Raw genomic sequence first — 21,935 nt, 5'->3', positions numbered from 1 at the left:
GTTTTTCATTTGAAAGATACTTGTTTTGAGTGGCTGCAATAGTGTAAATAGGAAATAATTTTACTTCTTAATTTCTGCTGAAATAAACCTTGGCTTATTGTAATAATTTTAATATCTCTTATCACACTTGAACCTAAAAATATTAATTGAATCTTGTGTAATCTAATGCAGCAGCTTACCCTGTCATGAGAAGAATGTCAGTCAGAAATCACAGTTAATCATTGCAAAAAAATATTAGTAAAAATAAGTCTTGCCCATTTACTATTCACAGAAGTGGGTGATCTGTAGAATGCTTCCCAGTCTAGGAAAATAAAACTACATAGATTGTCAATATTTATATGTTATTAAATCAGCAACAGCAGATGTAGTCTGAACAGCTATGTGGTGCAGTTTCATATGAAGTACCTTCAGTAATATGCTACTAAAAATGAGAATAAAGAGTTTATAATATGCAATTTCTGAAATTTATTGCAGTGTTGATCATTACAATGCACTTACTGCAGCAGACCCTACAACTGTAAACTACTGTAATGTGTATCATCTGCACATCAGTAATAACCATTAGCAATTAGCTACAAACAATTATTTCCAACATCACTTACAAAAAACAATTTCAAGTTGTCACTTTAAAAAGCTGCAGTAAAGACCAGGAGTTTTTCTTCAGGAAAACATACATTTATTTTCAGGTACAATCTGACCTATTGATGAAGCATATTTAAACTATGACCACAAGCACTGACACAAACAGTTTTCCATTCTTAACATGAATATTGTTTCATAGATTGAAGCTACCATGCATTTTTGATTGTTCTTAAGAGAAAACATTACTCAGATATATCCATTGCCTAATTTCTGCTACCCACTCTGCCCTTCACCATTTTCATCATCACTCTAAATAGCTAATCCAGCCTAATTCCTGGGCGAGACAGCTCCCATAGCAGGGCAAAACTTGGGAGAAAGTAAATCTTTCTCTTCCATTAACGTCTTTTATCACTAATAATGAGACTGTACACATACTAAAAAAAAATTATCTCCTGTGCATAATAATTTCATGTGTGGCCTCGACTGCCAGAGGAGTGCCTGCCCATGAGCTGGAAGGTGTGAGGGCAGGGACAGTTCACTCTCTGAGGGATGGAGCCAGCTGAAGCTTGTGCAACAGAAACAGAAGTATCTTGTCAGGTTTATCAGTATCTCCCCAGGATGGGTTTTAGTGTGGAGAGCATGGAATGAGATGTCTCCTAGAGCTTGAACATATAAATTTGTTTGTTTGGGTTTGTTTTGGGGTTTTTTTTGTTTGTTTTGGTTTTTTGGTTTTTGTTTGGTTTTGTTTTTGGTTTGGTTTGGTTTTTGTTTTGTTTTGTTTTGTTTTGTTTTTTTTTAAGGAGTTTGACATTCTTATGTGTTTCTGGTTTGTGTAAGAAGAAAGAAATATATTGAGGAAAATACTCACAAATTGAATCTCTAACATCTGTGTACAGCATCCATGTACAGTTCATATAGGATCACCTAGAAACGAATCAATGGGAATCAAAACAAAAAAACACTTTGTATCTTTTTTAAGGCAACACAATTATTTCAGGTTTATTTCAGGGTTGCTCTCCAGAGGAGGCACTAGGCATGCTTGAATGATAGTTGTTAAATGCTCAGAAACATGGATAATCACTAAAAAAAATAAGTATACCAATGGCATCTCACAGTTCTTATCTGTATCTTTTTTGTCTCAAGAATATCTAAGGATAGTTGCATGCAAAAAAACCACACAGCCAAACATCTTAAGCACAATGCTTCTTAAGGAGACATATTGTCATAGTGAAGCAGGACTAGAGATTATCTCAAGAGACCATTACTCTGTGCCTCTGCCCCAAGACAGGATCACTGTCATAGCTGACAGAAGCTTACAGTCATTTCACTGAGAGAGATGTCATCATTTACCTAGGCAATATACTCCAGTGCTTAATTATCCTTATTCTTAGAAAGTTTTCACAAGTTCTTGCCTTGGTCTTCCTTACAGCCCATTACCTCTTGTCCTGCCAGTGTAGTCCATGAAGAACAGATGGCAGTCACACCCAAGTATTCCCCAAGGACACATTTCTGAAAAGAGCAGGATAGCAAGAGCATATTTTCCCATAAGAACTAATGATAGGGAAAATGCTTACAGGGATTTAAGAACTACACATGGTTTAAAATCACAGGGAGCAGGATCACTGGGAGGAGAGTCTCTTTTCTGCTGCTGTCCTTTCAGCACAGATCACTGTTCTGAAGAATATCATCTGTACCATCTATGAGACAATGCCCAAGAGAGCTCTTGCAGTGTAAGCATTCTTTATGTCTCTTTCTGGACAGTCGCATCTTCATCATCTTCCTGAGATAAATCAAAGGCAATCCATCATAGGTGGGGGACGGAAAAAATGGGGCAAGGATGGTGGTGAGTGGAGCACAGTCTTAAATGCTCAGCAGCAGAACCTTTAAGTAGTGGACAGAGAAACAGAGGACAATGAGATGCCACTGTATTGCCTTAATGTCTGCTGAACCCTTCTACACAGATAGAAATGATCATAAACTTTTCCCAGTATTCTCTCTCCTGCAAGCCACCTATTTGCTGTGCCTTTTGTTGAACTTCATATTTACAAGTAGTGAAATGGGTTGACAGAGATGACCTGGTCACTCTTTCTTTTGTGGATCATATTATATTTCTACTTTCTGGAGGGATTGGCTGCCTGAATGATGAGTTTGTTTACTTTGATCTAATATCTCACTATTCCTAATATATACCTCAAATCTGACTGTAAAATGGGGGTGAACAAATGCATTGGAGATATCTAATGACTGTGAGAGTTAAGGGTAAAGGTTGCCATGGGAAGAGGTTAATGTGTGGCTGCTATGTGCCTTTGGAATGGACTCCATATGCCTATCACCCCTCTGTGATAAGAGCAGTGTTTTCCCATCCCTCTGGCATGGGACTTTTGTTGCTGGGGAACTTACATAGAGACAGGAAGAACTCTCCCTGTGTGGTGGCTGTGTGTGTGAGACGTGTTTAATCACTCATCCCTCTGAGACAAGGCAATGGGGTCCCTCACACTGACCAAGTTCTGTACAGGGGGCAGCAGTTTACAGGGATGGCTTTGCCTTGCAATCCAATTGCAAAATAGCTGGCACTTGACAACTGCTAGGGCTGCTGCCAAGGGCAGTCTGTGTCTGAGAAGTCACAACCCTCTTCTCCATAGACATCTCCTCACTGCTGTCCTCTCCCTGGAGGTTTATGGCATGGGGCACAGGCTGCACCCAGGCAGTGGTGGCAGCAGGAGGCACTGACAACGGGACAGCTCCTTCCTTCTGGCAGGTGGTGTCATGGTGATAGGAAACCAGCTCATTGCTGAAGTTGACCCTCTCCACAGGGGATTTGGGTGTGCCACAGCAGGAGCACTGGCAGCCCAAGAGATTGCTGAAAGCCCTCCTGAAGTCTGCATTGAAAGCATAGATCACTGGATTCACTGAAGAGTTGGCCCAGCCAAACCACACAAAGACGTTGAAGGTGGTTTGGCCAATACAGAGTGACTGTCCTTCAGGGTCCTCCTCGAGGCTGGGCTGGCAGAAAGGCAGCAGGCAGTTCAGCAGGAAGAAGGGCAGCCAGCAGCAAACAAAGACTCCCATTATGATAGAAAGGGTCTGCAGCACCCTGGTCTCCTTGTGCAAGGAACTCCGCAAAGAGGAGGTGGGCTCCTTGCCAGGAGCTGGCCACTGCCCCGCTGCTCTCTCTAGGGTGGAGATGCGGCGGATCTGGGCCTGGGCAATTCTGTAGATCCTGGTATAGGTAATGATCATTATGGCCACGGGGATGTAGAAGCTGATAAGGGAGGAGGTGATGGCATAAGTGCGGTTCAACCTGACGTCACAACGGGGTGTCCCGGGTAGCCAGGAGCCTGGATCTCTGCTGTCCTTGGCTTTATGCCAGTGTAGCTGCACGGGGATGAAGGAGATGAGGATGGAGAGAGCCCAGGCCATGGCTATCATGGCACAAGCAAGGCGCTGCGTCATCCTGCGCTCATAGCGAAAGGGGCTGGCGATGGCCCAGTACCGGTCCAGGCTGATGATGCAGAGGTGGAGGATGGAGGCGGTGGAGCACATGATGTCGAAGGCCACCCAGGTGTCACAAAAGTGGCTGCCAAAGAGCCAGGAGCCCCCAGCCACCTCAGTGACCGCCTTCCAGGGCATCACCAAAAGGGCCACGCAGAGGTCCGAGATGGCCAGTGACAGCACGAACCAGTTGGTGACCTTGTTGCGGAGGTGGCGGAAGCGCAGGACGGCGAGGCACACAAGCGCATTGCCCAGCAGCGTGCTCAGCACCAGGGCGCCCAGCAGGCACCCGGTGAGTGCCCGCAGCACCCACGGGCCGTTCCCCAGCGCCGCGCTCCCCATCGGGGGCGCTGCCCCGGCGCAGGGGCCGGCGCCGCTGCCCCGTGCCCCCCCGGCCGCTCCTGCCGGCGGGACGGTGTCGGAGGTGGCGGCGGGACCCCCCCCCGGCCAGCGCCGCCCGCGGCTGTGGGAGCGGCCGCCCGCGGGGGCATCTCTGCCCGCCGCCCTCGGTGTGGCCCGCGGCGGCTCGGGCTGTCCCGGGCTACTCACCCGCCGGCTGCCGGGGCCTCGCCTCTCGCCTCCCCTCGCCGCCGCCGCTCCCGGGGGCCGGAGGGAGGGACCGTCCCGCGGCGCGGGGGCTCGGGCGGCGGCGGCCCCTCGGCGGCGGAGCGGGGCCGGGCTGGGGCGCCGGGGCAGCCGCGCGTTCCGCCCGCAGCGCCGGGACAGAGCGGCAGCAGCTCCGGGCGGTGCCGGGTGCCCGCGGCTGCGGCCCCCGCGCAGCCGGACCGAGCGGGGGCCGCCCGCGAAGGGATCGAGCGCTCTTCCCAACGGTGCGGGGGGAGCTTTCCCCACAGCATCGCCCTGGGAAGAGCCCTTTCCCAGTCCTCAACCTGTACTTGTCCAAGTGTCAGGGGCGAGGCAGGACCTGGCGCTTTCCAAGTGTCTCCTTTTGGAGACCGCGATCACATCTCAGCTTGGCGACCAGGATGTCACTTCGTGACGGTTTACACCCACGGGGAATGCGCTCAAATCTGGCTGTCAGAATATGTTTTCACCAAAACAGGTTTGTTTTTTTTGTTTTTTGTTTTTTTTTTAATTTTTTTTGGTGCAGTTTATTTTTTTGGTTTGAAATTTTGTGTACTGAAACCAAAACACAGAAACCTAAGATCTCTAGTTTGGATCTGCTGCATTTTGGCAATAAGTTGTTCACAGCGCCCAAACCCTGCCTCTTTATTTTTCAGCCAAAGGTGTCTTCTGATGTATTCCAACAGTCTTGTATTTGTCATTATAATAACATGCATATTGTCATATAAATGTATATAATTGCATATAAATGTATATAATTACAGCACATATTTGCAGCCTACATTCAATAAAGTACCCTAATGCAAATAGGGCATAGTCCTTCATTTTCAAAGAATTTGTATGGTAATCCTGTCATGAGAAAAAAGAAATTAGGACGTGAATAGAAAATATCAATGAATGCAATTAATTGACATGGGAAACAGGTATTTATTTTTACATTAGGTATTTTTTTATTTCTTTGCCTTTTAATTAAAACCACTCTAGTCACTAGTTCCAATACAAATAATTTTCAAGCAGTAAGTATCTGATTTTCATTCTTATGATATTTCTGGTAATTAGTAGAGAGAGTGGAAATTTTAAAAATAAACCTTGAACAGCATAGCTGGCAGCTTACCCTGTAAAAAAAATCAGCATATTTAAGCTAAACTAGTTGGATTGTACCATTTCATAACAGATTGTTAACACTTGGTCCTGTTTTTTAAGATCCTATTTTCTTTGTGCCTTGGACATCACAGTCTTAATTAAGCAGCCCACTGTGTTACTCCTGCTATGATACTGAAAATTGGAATACATTTCTTGTTAATGTGTTTATTTGTAAGACTAACTCATAATTCAAACAACTGCTGGAGAATCTTCTCGAATTAAATATATATTTTGTTAAAGAAGTAGGAGCTGCAAAAGTAACATAGGCTGGCATATAAGAGCCAACTCCACTTTCATCTTATTTGGAACCATCTGTAGTTCCATGTACATAGATTTTGCCAACATCTGCAAACCACTCATTTCAATCCAATATCTCATCTCATTCCAATAGGTATTCATTCCAATAGTAAGGACTAAATCTTAGTTTGTAAGAATTATCTACACACTTGCTAATTTGACTTGATGCATTTACTTTTATGTAGCAATCAATAAAATGACCCCAAAGGACAGAATATATTTGTGAAGGATTGTAAGTGGGACAGAAGCTGGACCTAAGGCAATACACTGAAAAGGAAAGAGCAATGCTTCTGCATATTCAGCAGACAGTAACGCTGCAGGGCTCTGTAGCACAAGGTAGCCAGCATTCTCCATATTAAAATAGCTCTGTGTATCTCCTGTTCTCAGGATTACATTATGCTCTTTGAGTATCTCTGGCTCCTTTTTAGCATGTATTATAAAGGAGAGTGTATATTATGATACTGTTTTGTGAGCATATCTGTGAGTGCCCCACCTCAAAATTTAGTTAGTTGAAGTAAAATCTGACTGACCAATCTCAAAAGATACATTTCTGATTGTTGTAATTAAAGTAGGCATCTAGGCTGAGGTCAGAACCCCTTCTAATATCCTCACTGATAGGAGGTAGTAGTGTGGACTCAACCCTTACTAAACACAATCGAATCTGCACAGAGAGAGACGTTGTGAGTGCTCTTACCATAAAGAAGACATCAACAGACACATTCATCTTCTTAGATACCAGAAGATCCAAGTGGAAAATGTAAATGCTTAAGAAACTATACGGTGAGTCAGTGGCAAAGACAGAAATAGAAGCATTGCCCTGCTTTTATTCCTATATTGGGTTGGAAGGAGTGAAGTGTGAGCTTATGGGAGAGGGAGGAAAGAAAAACACAGGGGAAAACACAACGCTGTGTGAAAATTAGTGTGTGAAGTGAGTTGCAAACGGTGTAAGCTTTGATTTTAACTATTTCTTGAATTTATCTTACTTGGGATAGAACAGGAAAGTTCTGGGCAAAATACTGGAAAAAATACTGGTGGAATGGATAAATCAGCCTCTCATGACTTCAGAAAATTTGCGAGCTTGTTCCATCTGTGAAAAATATAAACTTACCCAGAGAATATATGTAAGATATATTGCAATATGTATATAATGGCTTGATACTGTATGTTTTTTAAAATGCAATCACTGCATTTAAAATCTCTCTCCCTCCAAGAAGAGGTTTATATAAGAAACCAAGATCAGTTTCCTTGTCCTTCCCCTTTCTTTCTCCTTGTCTTCTCCCTTATAAAATGACATCATCCTAGACTAAGTGCTCACATGTTTTATAGCACATATGATTAAAAGGAGCCCTGATTCAGAAATTAAAATTGAGCCTTTAACAGTTTACTATGACTGCATGTGGAGCTCATTCCTCAGTCTAGCTCACTGACATGCCAGCTGGACAACTGAGACAGATCAAAACTCAGTGCTCAAACAGGACATGATAATTCAACCTAAGCCTCAAGGTGCCTCCTGGAAGGGCACTGCCTTTGTCGTGACCTGTGCCGTGGTGCCACAGCTGGCTGGGGGGGATGAGCCTCCAGTAGGTGAATGGCAGGGTGTGCTCTGTGCCTGGGAGCTGTGTGCAGGGTTAGTGCCAAGTGTCACTGATGCTGTGTGCCCATGCAGGCAGTGACGGGAGGCTGAAGCCACATTGATCCAGTGTCAGCATTTCTGCTTTGTCAAATGAATGTAATACCAAAGTGGTTAATTAAATAGTTAATTCAATTTTGAGATCTTGTCCAAATGGGGGAGGATTATTATAACAAACTTCGGGAAGTGGTGTCAATTTTTAGTATGTGGTCTCACTGTGTAAAATGTATTGAGGTACTGGTAAAATGATGCTATGGCTAAGTTGTCTTCCTTGCAGGCTGAAAAGCCATTGTAGTATGTGAATCAGACTAAACTGGGGTTTGTGATTAGCTCTGGTGACTTCACAGTCCCGTTGGAGACTGATTTTAAACATCTTGGAAAAAATGTCATTGAAGGCAATAAGGTTACCTCTGAAACCAATATGATTATCTGTCTAACCAACTATTCATCTCTGCATAGCTAAAGAATCTTTCTGTACATATATGTGTGTCTGTACACTTATAGTCTTGGCTTTATATATTATATTCATGCTTTCAATGCCATGTGAGTTTTGTGAACTTGATAGTATACTGAGGCTGCTAACCTATTCATATAGCAGATCCAGCATTTACTGCTGAAAACAGTAGCTTACTACAGAGATATGGATTAGCTGTATGAGTGAACTGGAAGTTGATGAATAATTCATTGTTTCAGAAACTGTCTAGAGAAGTTAAAGGAAGAATAACTAAATCAACAGCTAAATATCAAAAGCGTATTTAGTCTGCCCAGACTTAAGAGAAATAATTTGAATTTGTGTCATCCAATACAGATCATCCAATACATCCACTCTGTAGCTCTTCACATATTTTGAAGTTAATATGGTTCTCTCAGTGATTTCACCATGAGTTTTTCACCAAATCAGTTCTTGAGTTTGGAATACCTTTAAAGTTAAATAAGGACAAATAAAAAAAGATGTAATATCCAACCTAATTACTTTTCTGGGAAAAAGGTCTGGCTTCTCTTCCAAAAAGAAAAGCCAGAGATCCCAAATTCACTTTTTGGGAAGTCCCACCAAGCATTACTGTAGGAGAGCTTATGAATTCCAGTCTGTGGAGGTGCTGCAATGCTTTCTATGGCCTAATTTGGAGAGACTCTATTTGTAATTGGGATTCCTGTGTAAGGGCATTAGGAGAACAAACACTATAGGTAAATGGCTTTTCCACAACACTTACTGGTATCACAGCACAAGGGGTTCTCAGCTGTGAAGATGCCACCTTTTGCTGGCTGGACCACCAAGCAGCTGAACTGATTTCCTAGAGAGATAAAGAGAAGTTGCACTATTTTGGTATTTCAGGTCTCACATGAAAGCTGCATGTTTTTTCTAGCACTTCACCAGTGAATGTGTAAGTGCTTTCAGAGTTCTTGGGTATACCACCTAGACAAGATGACTCTTACACTTTTAAAATTATAGGATTTCTCTGATTTTTCTTACAGATCTTCAGTTTGAGAGAAACCTTTGTATCCATTACTGAAAAGATTACAGCAAGAGTAGCTGTCTTCCCATCATGTCTTCCAGTTTGCAACTAACATAGAGAAGAAAATATTCCCCTTCCCAGGACTGCCTAAGTCCTCTTTGATTATCCCCTTTACTCTCTAGTGATACAGGAAACGCACAAAGCCATGTAGAGCCTTACCAACACTTCAAATTGCTTTCTTATTCTCTCTCTGTTGTATTTTACTATTCCTGGGGCTGTTTCCAGTATTCAGTTTTGAAGCTGGATCCCAGAATTCAAGAGGACTGCGCTTTGGTTTAGTTTTGAGTAGACATAAATCATTTAGCCATCTTGGGGTTTTTGGCAAATTGCTTTTCAGTGATAAGGTCATTCCATTGCTTTCTTTTATGATGATTTTATTTCTTTTATTCCCCAGAACTAGTGTGAGTTTTCTCTTTCTGCTGTTCTTAGTGGCCCAGCTTTTACCAGCACCCTTGGCTCAGTTTTAGTTAGCTGCCTCTCAAGGCAGCTCAGGTGAGAGGTCAGGGCTGGCACTTTATCCCCTCTGGCCCCCCGACTGGGCCTTCCTGGGAGAGTGCCAGTGCCTGAACAGTATTTTTCACCTTGACAGCAGACACCCTTGCCAACTCAGGCAAGGATGAAATGCCCGTTGTGACAGTTAGGTGCAGTCCCAAATGCAGAAGGTAAGACCAGAAGCTTTAGTAGCCCAACAGCCCTGTGACCATGCTCTTAACTCTCCTGGTCTTGAGCACCATTCCCAGGCAGCCATGGAGCACCTCTGCAGGGCAAAGCTGCACACAGCTGGCTGCAGGAATGCTGCGGTGGACTTGGCTTCTGACACAGCCCCCCACAGTGATTTAGGAAGCAGGAAGATGGGTTTAATGCAGTCTTTGCTTTCTTGCACATGAGCTATATTTTTGAGTTGCATTTTATTTAACAAAGCAATGTGTTCAGCTGCTCGGATATTTTATCACAGTGCCTGCCATTTTCCAGTGAGGCACGTCTGAAAAGAGAAAAGAGCTTTGGGTTTTGTTTTCTAAACAGGAATGCAAATTACATGACATTGCTATAGTAATCTGTACCTATATTATTTTAACTAGTGTTTCATCTAGGTTAAAGTCATCAAGTCTATAATAAAGTGTTCACCATTTCAAAATGCTATCTCTGTATACTTTAAGATACAAATGCCTTATTGACTGTTATTGCATTTATAAAACTAGCATTAAAATTAAGATTAAAAGATGCAATCCACCCCATGTTTCTAATAGAGGGCAGAAGGAAAGATTTTTGAAATTCACTCTTACCAACTGATGTGGCAGAACTATTTCTAAATCATACTCAGATCCCTGTAGAAATAATTAATTTGCCTCTACTTATGACAATATATTTCCAACACAGCAGATAAATGATGTCTGCTTTACTTCAGAATATGTGAATTTTAATTAATTGAAAATAAATATGCATTTCCCTTACTTTTTTGCCCATGTCTCCACAACGTGTAAAAAAGTTTTTGAGAGATGATGTGCATTATTTTCAAAGGACAGACTTCAAATGGATTTTCTGTCTACACAGGGCAGTGCCAGCACTCAGAATTAAGAAGTCAAATTTAATCTCTAATCAACATTATTTGACTTTAAAGAATTTCAGACAGCCACAACATTGTGTTTTGTTTTGTGTTCATTTATTTCAGAGATTTACTGGAACAGAGCCTGTGAGCAAGCTGGCAAGCTTTCTAGCACCTGGGAGATGTGATACTTGATAGGCTGAATTCCAGTGCTTCATAAGGAGCATTTCAGTCTCCCATCTTGTTACAAGTGTGCACGCTGCCCCTGTCAGAACAGCTTGGACTGCACAGTCACACTACACAGGCACGGTGCACAGCTGCTTCCTGAAGGGAAGATCCTGTCACTGCCACTAGTAACGCTCAGTGCTTGGAAAACCTGTGTTTGAGGATTAGCAGTGGTTCAGTACAGAGAATATATGCAAGGCAGAAGTGATGCCAGGAGGCAGATAAAAGCCCTTTGAAGGGTTCACAGCCCTATATTCACTCTTCTTTCTTTGAAAATTCCACATCCCTATAATCTGTCCAACACATATTTTAGAGCAATCTTTGGATTCCTCTCCCTCATTTGACAGTATAAATTTTCTCTTACCTAAGTTAGGGTATGAGCCCATACTGGCAAGCCTAATTTACCCACTTACTGCAAGCTCATGGCTGGACCACAGCATGTAAAGTAACTGGGCACTGATGCTCAAGGATACTTACAGACTTGTAGGCACAACAGATAAGGTTCCACAGCCTACACTTGCTACTTTGGAAATTGATTCAGATTCAAGTTCTTGTTCTTAATATGCAAATTAATCTGGATTTCCCCAGACTTCATGCTGGTAAAGGCCACAGAAAATGCTCGCAGTAAAGATCACGGTAGTAATAACTACTTGGAAATTATCCCTGGTCAGAAACAAACCTGTCCTGCAGGAGTCCCTAGATTACAATCTTTGCCCCAGAAGTTCCAACAGCTCACACAGCTTGCCACCTAGTGCTCCATGTTCCTTCTCCAGCAAGGGCTGAGCAAATTTGTGTTTGAATAAAAACCAGATAAACAAAAGCCCTTGTCTGTAGTATATGCTTCTTTTCCTGTGGTAGAACATGCCAAATATCAGGTGCACTGGCTATAGCTTGATTGCATGATAGGTACTTTCCTTGAGACACCCCTGTTTAGACTGGGAACAGGTCTCTCTCAGTTCTTCCTTGATGCTCCATCTATGGAAACAATTACACAGAAAAGTGGAGGCAGTGTGTATGATTGGCTCTTCAGACTGAGTCAGGAAAAAATAAGTATAATGTACATAATGCCCTTGGAACTGAAAAATGAGAAGCGTCCCACTGTCACACTCTTCATCCACAGCCATCTTCTAATAGCTCCATTTACAGCAGTGTTGGATTGGGACACTTCACTGATAAGCATAACATGAAAAACTTTATAGACTAATTCAGCAACACAAGCTCTCAGTGCTGTCTGGAAAATAGCTCAGGATATGTGTAGGATGCAACACCGCATAATTAGAAAGTGATATTTCTGTGTAGTAAATATACGCCTTTTTTTTTCCTCATTTCCCTCATTCCTGTCCATCCATGGTGCCAAATGTTGCATATTGGTTTGTACAAATAGACAAACATTTCTCAGCAAATATAATTAACAAACATCCTCAGTAAATAATACACTTTAAAAGTTTCTCCCCTTTTGCATTGTCTGTGATTAGTCCTACTCCTACTGGCTGTGCCTGGCTGCAGCATTTCCTGAGGGACTGTCTGCCAGTTAAGTGCAGCTTAAACACACTGCAGTAAATTGAACCTTACCCTTTCCAACTTTCCAACCACTCCCCTTTACTCTGTTTGCCCAAGATAAGGGCGACTTGTTCTTTTAAGGATAAACTCCTTTTTACTATTATTTCGGACCTGGTTCAACATTCACAAGCAGTGCTTTGTAAACTGAGGTGGGCAGCTCTTGCTTCCAGATATTTATTCCTGTATCTGTGCTATGAAAGCTAAATCCATCTTCATGTGCTGTGAAACTAACAGAATTGCTAGGACAGTAATGTCAAAAAAACATGGCAAAAAAAAATATATATGAATATATGGGATTCAAAATTAGTGGATGAGATATGTAAGAGAGTAATTGTTCTTGGTCCTCTAAACCCTCTAAACCCAAAAGAGGTAGGTGGAAAACAACTGGCCAAAATGTTCTCAGGGACAGGAGAAATGGGCTCAGATCTCCTCCTCATTACAGTGACCCCCTTTTCACTTCATCCCAAAAATATGCCTCCCCTAACAACACACAGCTACTGCCTGAGCAAGTGACAATCTCAGGCAGAGAAACATGAGGTCCTGTGTTGCCTGTTGACACTTGTTTCTTTTCTTCTGCTTCATCTGTGTCTGTTCTCTGCCCATTTTTGTGCATCTCAAAGGGTGAATTTGTACAAAAAGGAAGAGAAAACTTGAAGTTTCTGTGAACACATCATGAGGTTTCTGGCAGACATGGACAGAGACTGTGGATCAGGTAAGTGTCTAATTGGTTAACTGGATAGAAAGAGGAAAGCAAAAGAGTTTTGGATCATAACAGAAGTGGATTTTAAATTTATTTCATTAATTTCTTCTACACTGTTAAGAGCCTGTGTAATTACAAATCTGTTTTGTATGTGGTAATAAATACTTCTGTTTGTTTATATTTTAACCTGGTTTCAAATAAGGGTGATTTCTAGGTAACTCTCTGTCCATATGGATTTAATGACATTTAAACCAGGAGCATTTGGATACATTGGAGTCTTTGGCTTTCCTGTATTTTGATGGTGATAGCCAGAAGGAAACAGAAGTCTGTATACAGGTATATCATCTAATTAGCCCTGTCTGGCGGTGGGAAACATGAAGGTTACCTGGCCTGGAAAGGCTCCTGGTGCCTAACAAGCAATGACAGCTACAGCTTGGCCCATAGCAGTGCTCAGGGTGTTTTTGGCACTGCTTGAACCACCACAAGCATAAACATACGCAAGCATAGTAATACAGACTGAAGTGCCTGAATACAGGTATACAGCGCGTTTGATGCACAGGCAGTGTAATTTAATTCTAGGACTGCAGCAGGACTGGGAATGTGCCAAGGAGAAGCTTTCAGTGTGCAGGAGTCTGCCAAACAACTTAATTAATTGTTAGTTACACTCTGCGATGAGATCTTGTCCAGAGGGTTTTGTATTAAAAGAGCAAACTGCTATTAGTGGGGTGCAAGATGTTCTTTCCAAAGCAGCATTTCCAAAGAAGTGAAAGCCTTGGGAGTGGACTGCCAGATATCACAACTACATTGCCAATAGAACATCTGAGGTTTTGGGAGCCCTAGGGTACAGCTCTTCCTATACATTGATTTGAGGAAGCCATTCCATATTTTAATTACAGAAGTAATGAAACAGCTCTGAGAAACTATCAGCTACATATTGGTTGTGGTGTACCTGTTAAGTGGGTATTTCAGTTAGCAGCATTGATTGGCACAAGAGTTAGACTAATATTTGAATCCTTGTTATGTTGTCCTTTTGATAATGAGAAGTTAGTGATGGGCATGGGCTTATTAGTTTATATAGTTTGTTGTTTGGGCTTTTTACAGACTGGTGTTGTTTCTCAGTCTTTGGGAACAAATTATAAATTACAGTTTCCTCATCCATAATCTGCTATTTAGTCCCACTTCTTCCCTGTGGATTGCTCACATCATTCTGCAGACTTCCTGCTCATCCTTGCTCATTCAAATCAGACTGAGCTGAACTGGCTGAACACTTGCCTGACGATGGGAAGTGTTGAATTAATTCCCTGCTTTGTTTTGCTTGTGTGCAGAACTTTTGCTTTACCTGTTAAACTGTCTTTATCTCAACCTATGAATTTCCTCATTTTTACCCACACGCATCCCACGGGGAGATTGAGTGAATGGCTGTGTGGGCCTTAGTTGCTGTCTGGGATTAAACCACAGCAGTCCTGGAGGTGGAAATCAATGCAAATCCAATGAACCAAATGGTCTTATTTTGAGCAACACAATGTGCTATCCTTTGAAACTCCTGGCATAATTACCAACTACCTCTGCTGCACTGACTGAAATCAGTGCACCATAAGCCAGCCCTGCGTTACACCCTCAGGGCCAGTCTCCATTTTGCAGTTTGTTTAACATCTGGTACTGCTTTGCTGCTGCTGCATTCATGAAATCACTGAAGTCTATTCAAGGGTGACACTGCCATAGAGCATCCCAGGTAAACAGTGAACACTTTGTTGAGAATGAACACTGACACTCTCTGGATCTGGGTGTTTCCTTAAATCTGAAGTTCTCACTGGTAAAAGCAAGAGAGCCTCTGTAGCACCCAGGATGTATGTTCACTCAGCAGGCAGAGTGATCAGTCTCCATGTGTCTGAGATAACCTGAATCACAGTGGAGAACAAAAAGCCTACCATCTTAGTTACAGCAAAACTTTAAATAGAAAGCTTTAGCTAACAAAAAAGCTTAATTAGTTCATCTTTGTTAATGGTTTCTTTTGACCAAAGTAGCGTACAAAGTGTTCCCATAAGCAGCTCAGCTGGCATATTCAAAGGATAGGCAATTCTGGAAATATTTATTGGGCATTTTTGCAAGCAGCTGAGGTCAATGGTCCCTTATTTGGCACAGCTGTAGCTGGATGAGGCTGCATGCTTGCTATCAAGATAGTCAAATCCGATTTGAGATCCCAACTATTAGCCAGTTACTCAAGTCAAAAGGGGTGAGATTAGACTTCCTTGTTGCATGTATAACACCAGTGCTATACATCTGACCTCAAAAGTAGAGTTACAACATGACAAGAAAAAAGAAAATCACTATTTTTTTTTAAGTTGAGCAAAGCCCAGACTTTAGCAAAGTGCTAACAAAGTGCTAACAACACAATGAAATGCGTCAACTTTTTATTTAGGTGAAGAATCCCAGTTTAAACCTTTCTTTCCAAAATGCTCACAATTTTTACGGGGAAAAAAAGAAAAAAAAAAAAAAAAAAAAAAAGGAAAACTAAACAGAGGCTGTTCCTTCCCCGTGGAGGGTCACGCCTCCCTCTGGGCATGCTCCCCTCGCCTGCCTTTAACAGCAAGGCCCCCCCACCACGCTGGAACACCTTAGACGGTGGGGTTATTAAATGGAAAACTTCTTTGAGCAAGGATTTCCGGGACAGTGGCACTTCCCTTGCTACGAACTGTGAGTATTTCCTGTGGGAATACATAAGCAATCTGTTGGGTTGGGGTGTTGTTTTTTGTTTGTCTAGGATGAGGAGTAGCCTACAAGAGCAAGCATGGGACCTATGCTGTTACTGCTTTTCTGGGGACTTGAAGCCCCCTTGCCTCTTTTTTTGCGTGTGATTTTGGCTTTGCACTCCTGCTGGGCCGAAGAGACTGTAAAAACTTGTTTTTTCTCTGAGAAATGTGGTGGGAAACAGAGCTGATGGGACCTGTAAATGCCCTCCATTCGCCTCCGCAGCGTTAACCTGAGGAGTTATGACATCCCATCCCTTGCTCAGTAGAGGATTCACCCCAGGATTTTCAAGTGCCGATCTCATTTCCCTTTTCTCCCCGTCCCGTTTCCCCCAGAGCTCAGGTAGATCCTGTCTCCTGCAAAAAGCGACGCTGCCCTGCCCGTCCCTCGTGCCCACAGCTCCGCCCCCGCGGGGCCAGCAGCGCCGGGGCTCCCTGGGCCCTCCGCGTGTGTGCCGTGCGTGTGCCCGGCTGCCGGCGAGCCGGGACAGTTCGCTCAGTGCCGGCCCGGGCGGCTCTGGGGCAGGGACGGAGGGATGAGGCTGCCGGGCTGGGCACATCGGCGGAATGCGGTACACGCTGCGCGCCGCGAGCCTCTAGGTGGAATACGGTACCGGGGGCGGGGCGCGGCCTCCGCAGCGCCTCGGGCGGGGTAGGGCCTGTCTGGGTGGCGTCTCTATGGTTCCGGGTGCGGCCCTGCCGGGAGGGCGAGCGGGCGGGTGCTTCCTGCCCGGCCCCTCTATGGTGACTTTCCGGGGGGAAGGGCCGCCGCCGGCGCCGCGCGCCTGCGTGTGCCGGGCCCGCCCGCCCCCCGCCGAGGCCGCTGCCCGACGCGCGGAGCGGCGCCGGCTGCCAGCGCTCGCGGCGCCGCCGGTGCGGAGGAAGGCGCGCGCCCCGGCCCCCGCCGCGCCCCCGGGGCTCCGCGGCGGCAAATGGTGGGGCCGGACGATGCCGGAGCTCCGGGCGGCGCAGCCGTGCTTCCCGCGGGCCGGCAGGAGGCGGCGGCGGAGGAGGAGGCGGCGGAGGAGGAGGAGGACGGGGAGCGGGATGGGAGCCGGGGCTCGAGCCGGCGGAGCGGCGGGCCGGGACAGGAGCGGCTACTGCAGCGGTACCTGGCGGCGCTCGGCCCCGCCGCGGCGGCGACTGGGAAGCGCTGCCCGGAGAAGCCCGCGAACGGAGCCGCCTGCGCTGTGGGCCCCTGCGGGAGGATGACCAACGGGGACGTCGGCTTCCTGCTGCCGCCGCAGGAGCCGCCGCCGCCCCCTCGGGCAAGACGGGATGAGCCGGGGCCGGAGGAGGAGGAGGAAGCGAAACTGCAGAACGGGGGCTTCCTCCCTTGCCCGGCGGGAGGCGTCCCCTCGGGAACCGCCTTGGAAGAGCCGCTTAGGAGCTGCCGGCTGCGGAGCGAGGCGGAGCGGCGCGGGGGGGCGGTGGCCGAGAGTCCCTCGCCGCCCCGCAGCCCGGGGGGCGACGCCGGCAGCCGGCCGCTCGCCGCCCCCGGCGCGCGGACCTGCCGGGACCGGGCAGAGCCCGCTGCCCTGCCCCCGGCGCCCCTCGGCTTCACGGACGTGAACCTGAACTCCCGCAACACGTACGAGGTGAGCCGCCGCCGCAGCGCCCCGGAGCACCTGCCCCACGGAGGGACCGCGCCCGCCGAGCCGGCCCCGCCGCCGCAGGAGCCCGCGGAGAGGGCCCGGCACCGGGCGGGCATCGCCGGCGCCGGCAGCACCTTCGCCGAGTTCTTCACCAGGTAAAAGAGCCGGTGGCGGGGCCGGCGAGGGATAGCCAGCGTAGTAGCCGGGGCGAAGGGGATGTGGGTCTGCTGGCCCGGGTCACGGGCGGCCGTGGGCTGTTGTGCGGGAGCGGGTATCGGGTCAGCAGGGTCTTGCTGCGGGTCACAAAGAGCGGTTCTGACCCTCACAGGCTCTTTCGCTAGCAAGCAGATACTCTTTAGGGCAGGACAGAGGCTTTGGACGTGACAGTAAGATGATAAAGGCCCTTTTACTACTACGAGCTACATGGACTTCAGACTGGAATTTGCTTCCTGTACCAGGGCATATCGCTGCCTGGACGATCACAGTGGTACTCATTAAACCGCTTGGAGAGGAAAGTGAAAGTTGTTGGTGCTGGAAACGCCTTTCAAATCGTCGTGGCAATTGCCAAGTGTTATAAAGCATCTGCTACTTGTTGACGGTGTAGATAGAGTTTACTTAGTTCTAAGTGTGGTGTTGAAAAATTCAGGGACTGTGCTTTGTGCTTGAATTGACTTCTGTTAAGTTTCTAGCACAGAACCGGAAGCTGTGGGACATCCAGCTTTGTCGCCTAGGATCTCTGTCGCATTACTCACTCTTTAGCATACTACACAGGAGGTGCAGCTGGACTATCATAATTTATAGCACACTCTATATTACTTTATTATGCTTGAAGTGAGGAATTTAGTTTCCAGCAGTTCTAAGTCTCCCAAACTGAGGGGTTATAGTTGTTGTTCAAGTCACTCTGATGGGACAGTAGGTCTTAAAACATTTAAGATGACAGAATAAGATTAATCTATTTACTGAAAAATTGAGGTGGGAGAGGTTTGATATCAAACTGGGATCCCAAACTGAGAAATGACCTCCCTTTGCCTACTCTCAGGAAAAGGGGAGATGGATTCTTGAGGATAAGGATAGTAGCAGCTGAAGAATAAGGTTGGTGCACCCACTTTGTTTCAGGGATGGACTGAGAGGTGTCCTGCTATTCCTTCTATTCCATGTTAGTGTTTTCCTCTCCCATGTTTTTTTTCTTTTTCCTCATGTCATGTGGACTGCAGTATATTGTATGAGAGTAGCTCAGTGGGTTGGAGAATGGTGCTAATCAGGCCAAGGTTGTGAATTCAGTCCCTGTCTGGGCCATTCACTTAAAGAGTTGGACTCGATGATCCTTGTGGGTCCCTTCCAGGTCAGACTATTCCATGATATTACCTTCCTTTTGCCTCACTACTTGAACACATCGACCAGTAACATTAGTATTATTGCTTTTTGTCCCAAATCAATAATTGATTGGAATTCTGGAGCATTTTCTTCATAGATGCTGTGGCTTAACCGCAGGTGGCAACTAAGCACTACACAGCTTCTTGTTTTCCACACCCTACACCCCTGGCCCCAGTGAAATTGAGAGAAGAATCAAAAGTAAAACTTGTAGGTTGAGATAAGAAAAATGTGGTCATTTAAACAAAGTGAAATATAGTTTTAATAGTAATAATAATAATGATAATATAAAGAAAAACCCAAGTGATGCACAACACAATTGCTCACCAGCCGTTGATTAATGCCAGACCCTTTCCCCACACACTGATCATCCTCTTCTGGGTAACTCTCCCGGTTTATGTTCTGTGCAGTAGGTTTTTATAGTGTGGAATCCTTTTGGCCAGTTTGGATCACCTGTCCCAGCTATACTCCCTCTCAGCTTTTTGTGTACTTCCTCACTGGCAGAGCATGAGACACAAAGTCCTTGACTTTGGATAAGCACAGCTTAGCAACAAACAAAACATCAATGTGTTATCAGCATTGTTCTGGTAGCGAATCCAAAACAGAGCTCTGTACCAGCTACTGGGAAGAAATTAGCTCTATCCCAGAAAAAAACAGGACAATAGAAAAGTTTAAACTTGGTGTGCAGTAGAAGTTGTCAATATACATTGATATTTGCTGGTGTTAGAAAAGGCTTGGGTAATAGATGAAAAAATTTAACTGCTTCTATCCTGACAAAAGCTATAGTACAAGACACCTCAGTGGAAGAGTGGCTCTCAGGAAATCCTATTTCACCGTGCCTGATGGCCCAGCTGGCTGTGCTTCTGGTGCATTTGGCCTGGTGAGCAATACTGGCTACCTTCAGTTCTGCCTATACATTCATAAAAGCCTTAGTTACAGCTGATTTAATCTCATCAGCCAAAATGAGATTGACTAATGAAAACTTCCAATGATTTTCTTTAAAAACAAATTCAAACTTGTCTTGCTTGATACATTTGTCTCTAGATAAATAAATGCTAGAGTGGGTAATATCCATTATGAAAAGTGGTAATAAAACTCTTATAACTTTTTCAGTAGTTCTTGTTTTCTGAACTGATATTTCAAAAGCTTAGACTTCTCACTGTTACTTTAAGTTGTCCAGATTCATTCAAAACTGACAGTTGCCAATGCAAGTGGGTTATCCTGTAGTTCTTGAAAAGAGGATGTCAGTAATGAGAACTGAAATGGTATAAAAAAATGTCCTGTGTTTGAATATTTGTAGCAAATCTACTTCCTTGTGAAGTTCTCAGAAGGAGGTTGCTTGTAGTTTTGAATGTGCACAGGCTCATAAATGATATTGCTTCCCAGAATTTGAGTTGTACCAAGTGTCTGTGTACCTGAGAGAGAGCAACTCATCTGTGTTTTGTCAGAGTGTGTAGGTGCTCCCACAATGTAAAATAAAAAACAAAAGGTACTGGATGTGCTACACAGGTAACCTAGCAACTTGGAGTATCTTATGTAGGATGTTTTGTGCTTGTAATGCTCTTTGTTGAGTTTGCAAACTGTCTAAAATTTGGTATTTCCCATTGTGTTTTTCTAATAGCTGTAATTATATGGAAATGATTCTAAAAGCTGGGAATTTCTTGCAGATACTTAAAAAAGAGAAGGCAAAGGAAATCCTACTGCCTTCAGCTTTATTGCTGTAATTGCCGTGACCGAACAGTTTGATCAGACAGATCTGGGTTAGGAGGCTGCAGTTTCCAGCTGTTCCATCTTGTTCCCAGCTCTTCAGTTATCAGACTGACCTGCTTCATAGTTCTTTGAAATAATCCATATTAATTGTCTGTCTTCATTCAGTGAGCCAGAGATAAAACTGATGAGGTGAGGTGGGGGAAAAAGCAAGCAGCTGTTGTCAGATGCATCTTATCCAAACTCCGTGACAGGGAGAGTGGCTGTGCCCTTGAGATTGTCATTAATAATTACTTTAAGATCCTGGGAAAGTTTGCATTGGTGACTAGAATCTTTTTTTCAGGTAAGTATTAGGTATGCTATATGGCCCTGGGTTCTTAAGTTGTATTTGTGCCAAATCATTAAGCCTGTCAAATCAGTACTAACAACTTCTAACAGAAAAATAATTGTTTTTGTTTTACGTCTTGTTTCTCTTCACATGTGAAGTGGGATACCACAAGTAGATCAGTATGTGGAGTAGAGTGTCATGGCAAGGAAAGTTGCTTGGCTGTGGTCACTTGTGTTCACTGTGCTACTCTTTTGGTCAGAGCAATAAATGGCTTCTTGGAAGTCACCTGTCACTGCTTTGTCATGATTCATAATGCAGTTGTATACAGGCATTGTTCTTATGGTTTGTGGTCTTACGTAGCAGCTTACAAGGGCAATGCTCTGTTCTTGGGTTGTTGGATCGCTGTTGGGTGCAGAATGGTTCAGTGAGCAGGAACATCGCATGGACAGTTGAATTAAAGCCATGATTATTACTTTGACTTCAGTATGCTCTAAATGTGCTGCTTTGGGGGACAGATCAAACCAGTAAACCAAAAAGGTCAAGCAGCAGCAAGTAATCAAAGGCTGAGATGAGTCTCAATTCTGAGCCTCTTCTAAAGATGGATTCTACTTCATAGTTCTATAGGTAGGTACTAGGCATCTTTTCAGCTTGTGTAGATATTGTACCTTTCTGAATTGTGTGTTTGCTAGACAAATTTAGGTATCTGGTAGTTGGCAAAGTTTCTTATTCCTGGATTCAAAGCTTACTGTTGACAACAGTGATATTTGCTTTTTTTGTAGTAGAGCACCATTTTGCCACTTACTTGTATTCCAGTATTCACCTAAGATTCACAATGAGATTAATTCATAACTGCTACTTCTTGTAGGTCTTTGGAGTGTGCTGTGAGAAATAGGTGTAAGGTGGTTATAAGCATGTA

At 44.6% G+C, this 21,935-nt stretch overlaps 2 protein-coding genes across 3 annotated transcripts in view; one reads left to right on the top strand and one right to left on the bottom strand.

Annotated features, from left to right (window-relative positions):
• Positions 1-1,393: 1,393 nt before the first annotated feature.
• LOC128810771 (D(1)-like dopamine receptor) lies at positions 1,394-4,416 on the bottom strand. Its single transcript, XM_053983895.1, has one exon. It carries the CDS (start codon positions 4,414-4,416, stop codon positions 3,109-3,111), a length of 1,308 nt encoding a protein of 435 aa, XP_053839870.1. The 3' UTR covers positions 1,394-3,108.
• A 12,519-nt stretch (positions 4,417-16,935) lies between these two features.
• The window catches only part of TBC1D12 (TBC1 domain family member 12), a 41,392-nt gene continuing 36,392 nt past the window's right edge, over positions 16,936-21,935 (top strand). For both annotated transcript variants that reach the window (XM_053984116.1, XM_053984115.1), the window contains exon 1: positions 16,936-17,768. In XM_053984116.1, the coding sequence (XP_053840091.1) occupies positions 16,951-17,768 (818 nt within the window). In that variant the 5' untranslated portion in view covers positions 16,936-16,950. The remainder of the gene's footprint in view (positions 17,769-21,935) is intronic.

This window comes from Vidua macroura, chromosome 8, assembly GCF_024509145.1.
Source record: "Vidua macroura isolate BioBank_ID:100142 chromosome 8, ASM2450914v1, whole genome shotgun sequence".
Lineage (NCBI taxonomy): Eukaryota > Metazoa > Chordata > Aves > Passeriformes > Viduidae > Vidua > Vidua macroura.
Note: the sequence above shows the minus strand (reverse complement) of the source record. Positions and strands in the feature narration are given on the sequence as shown.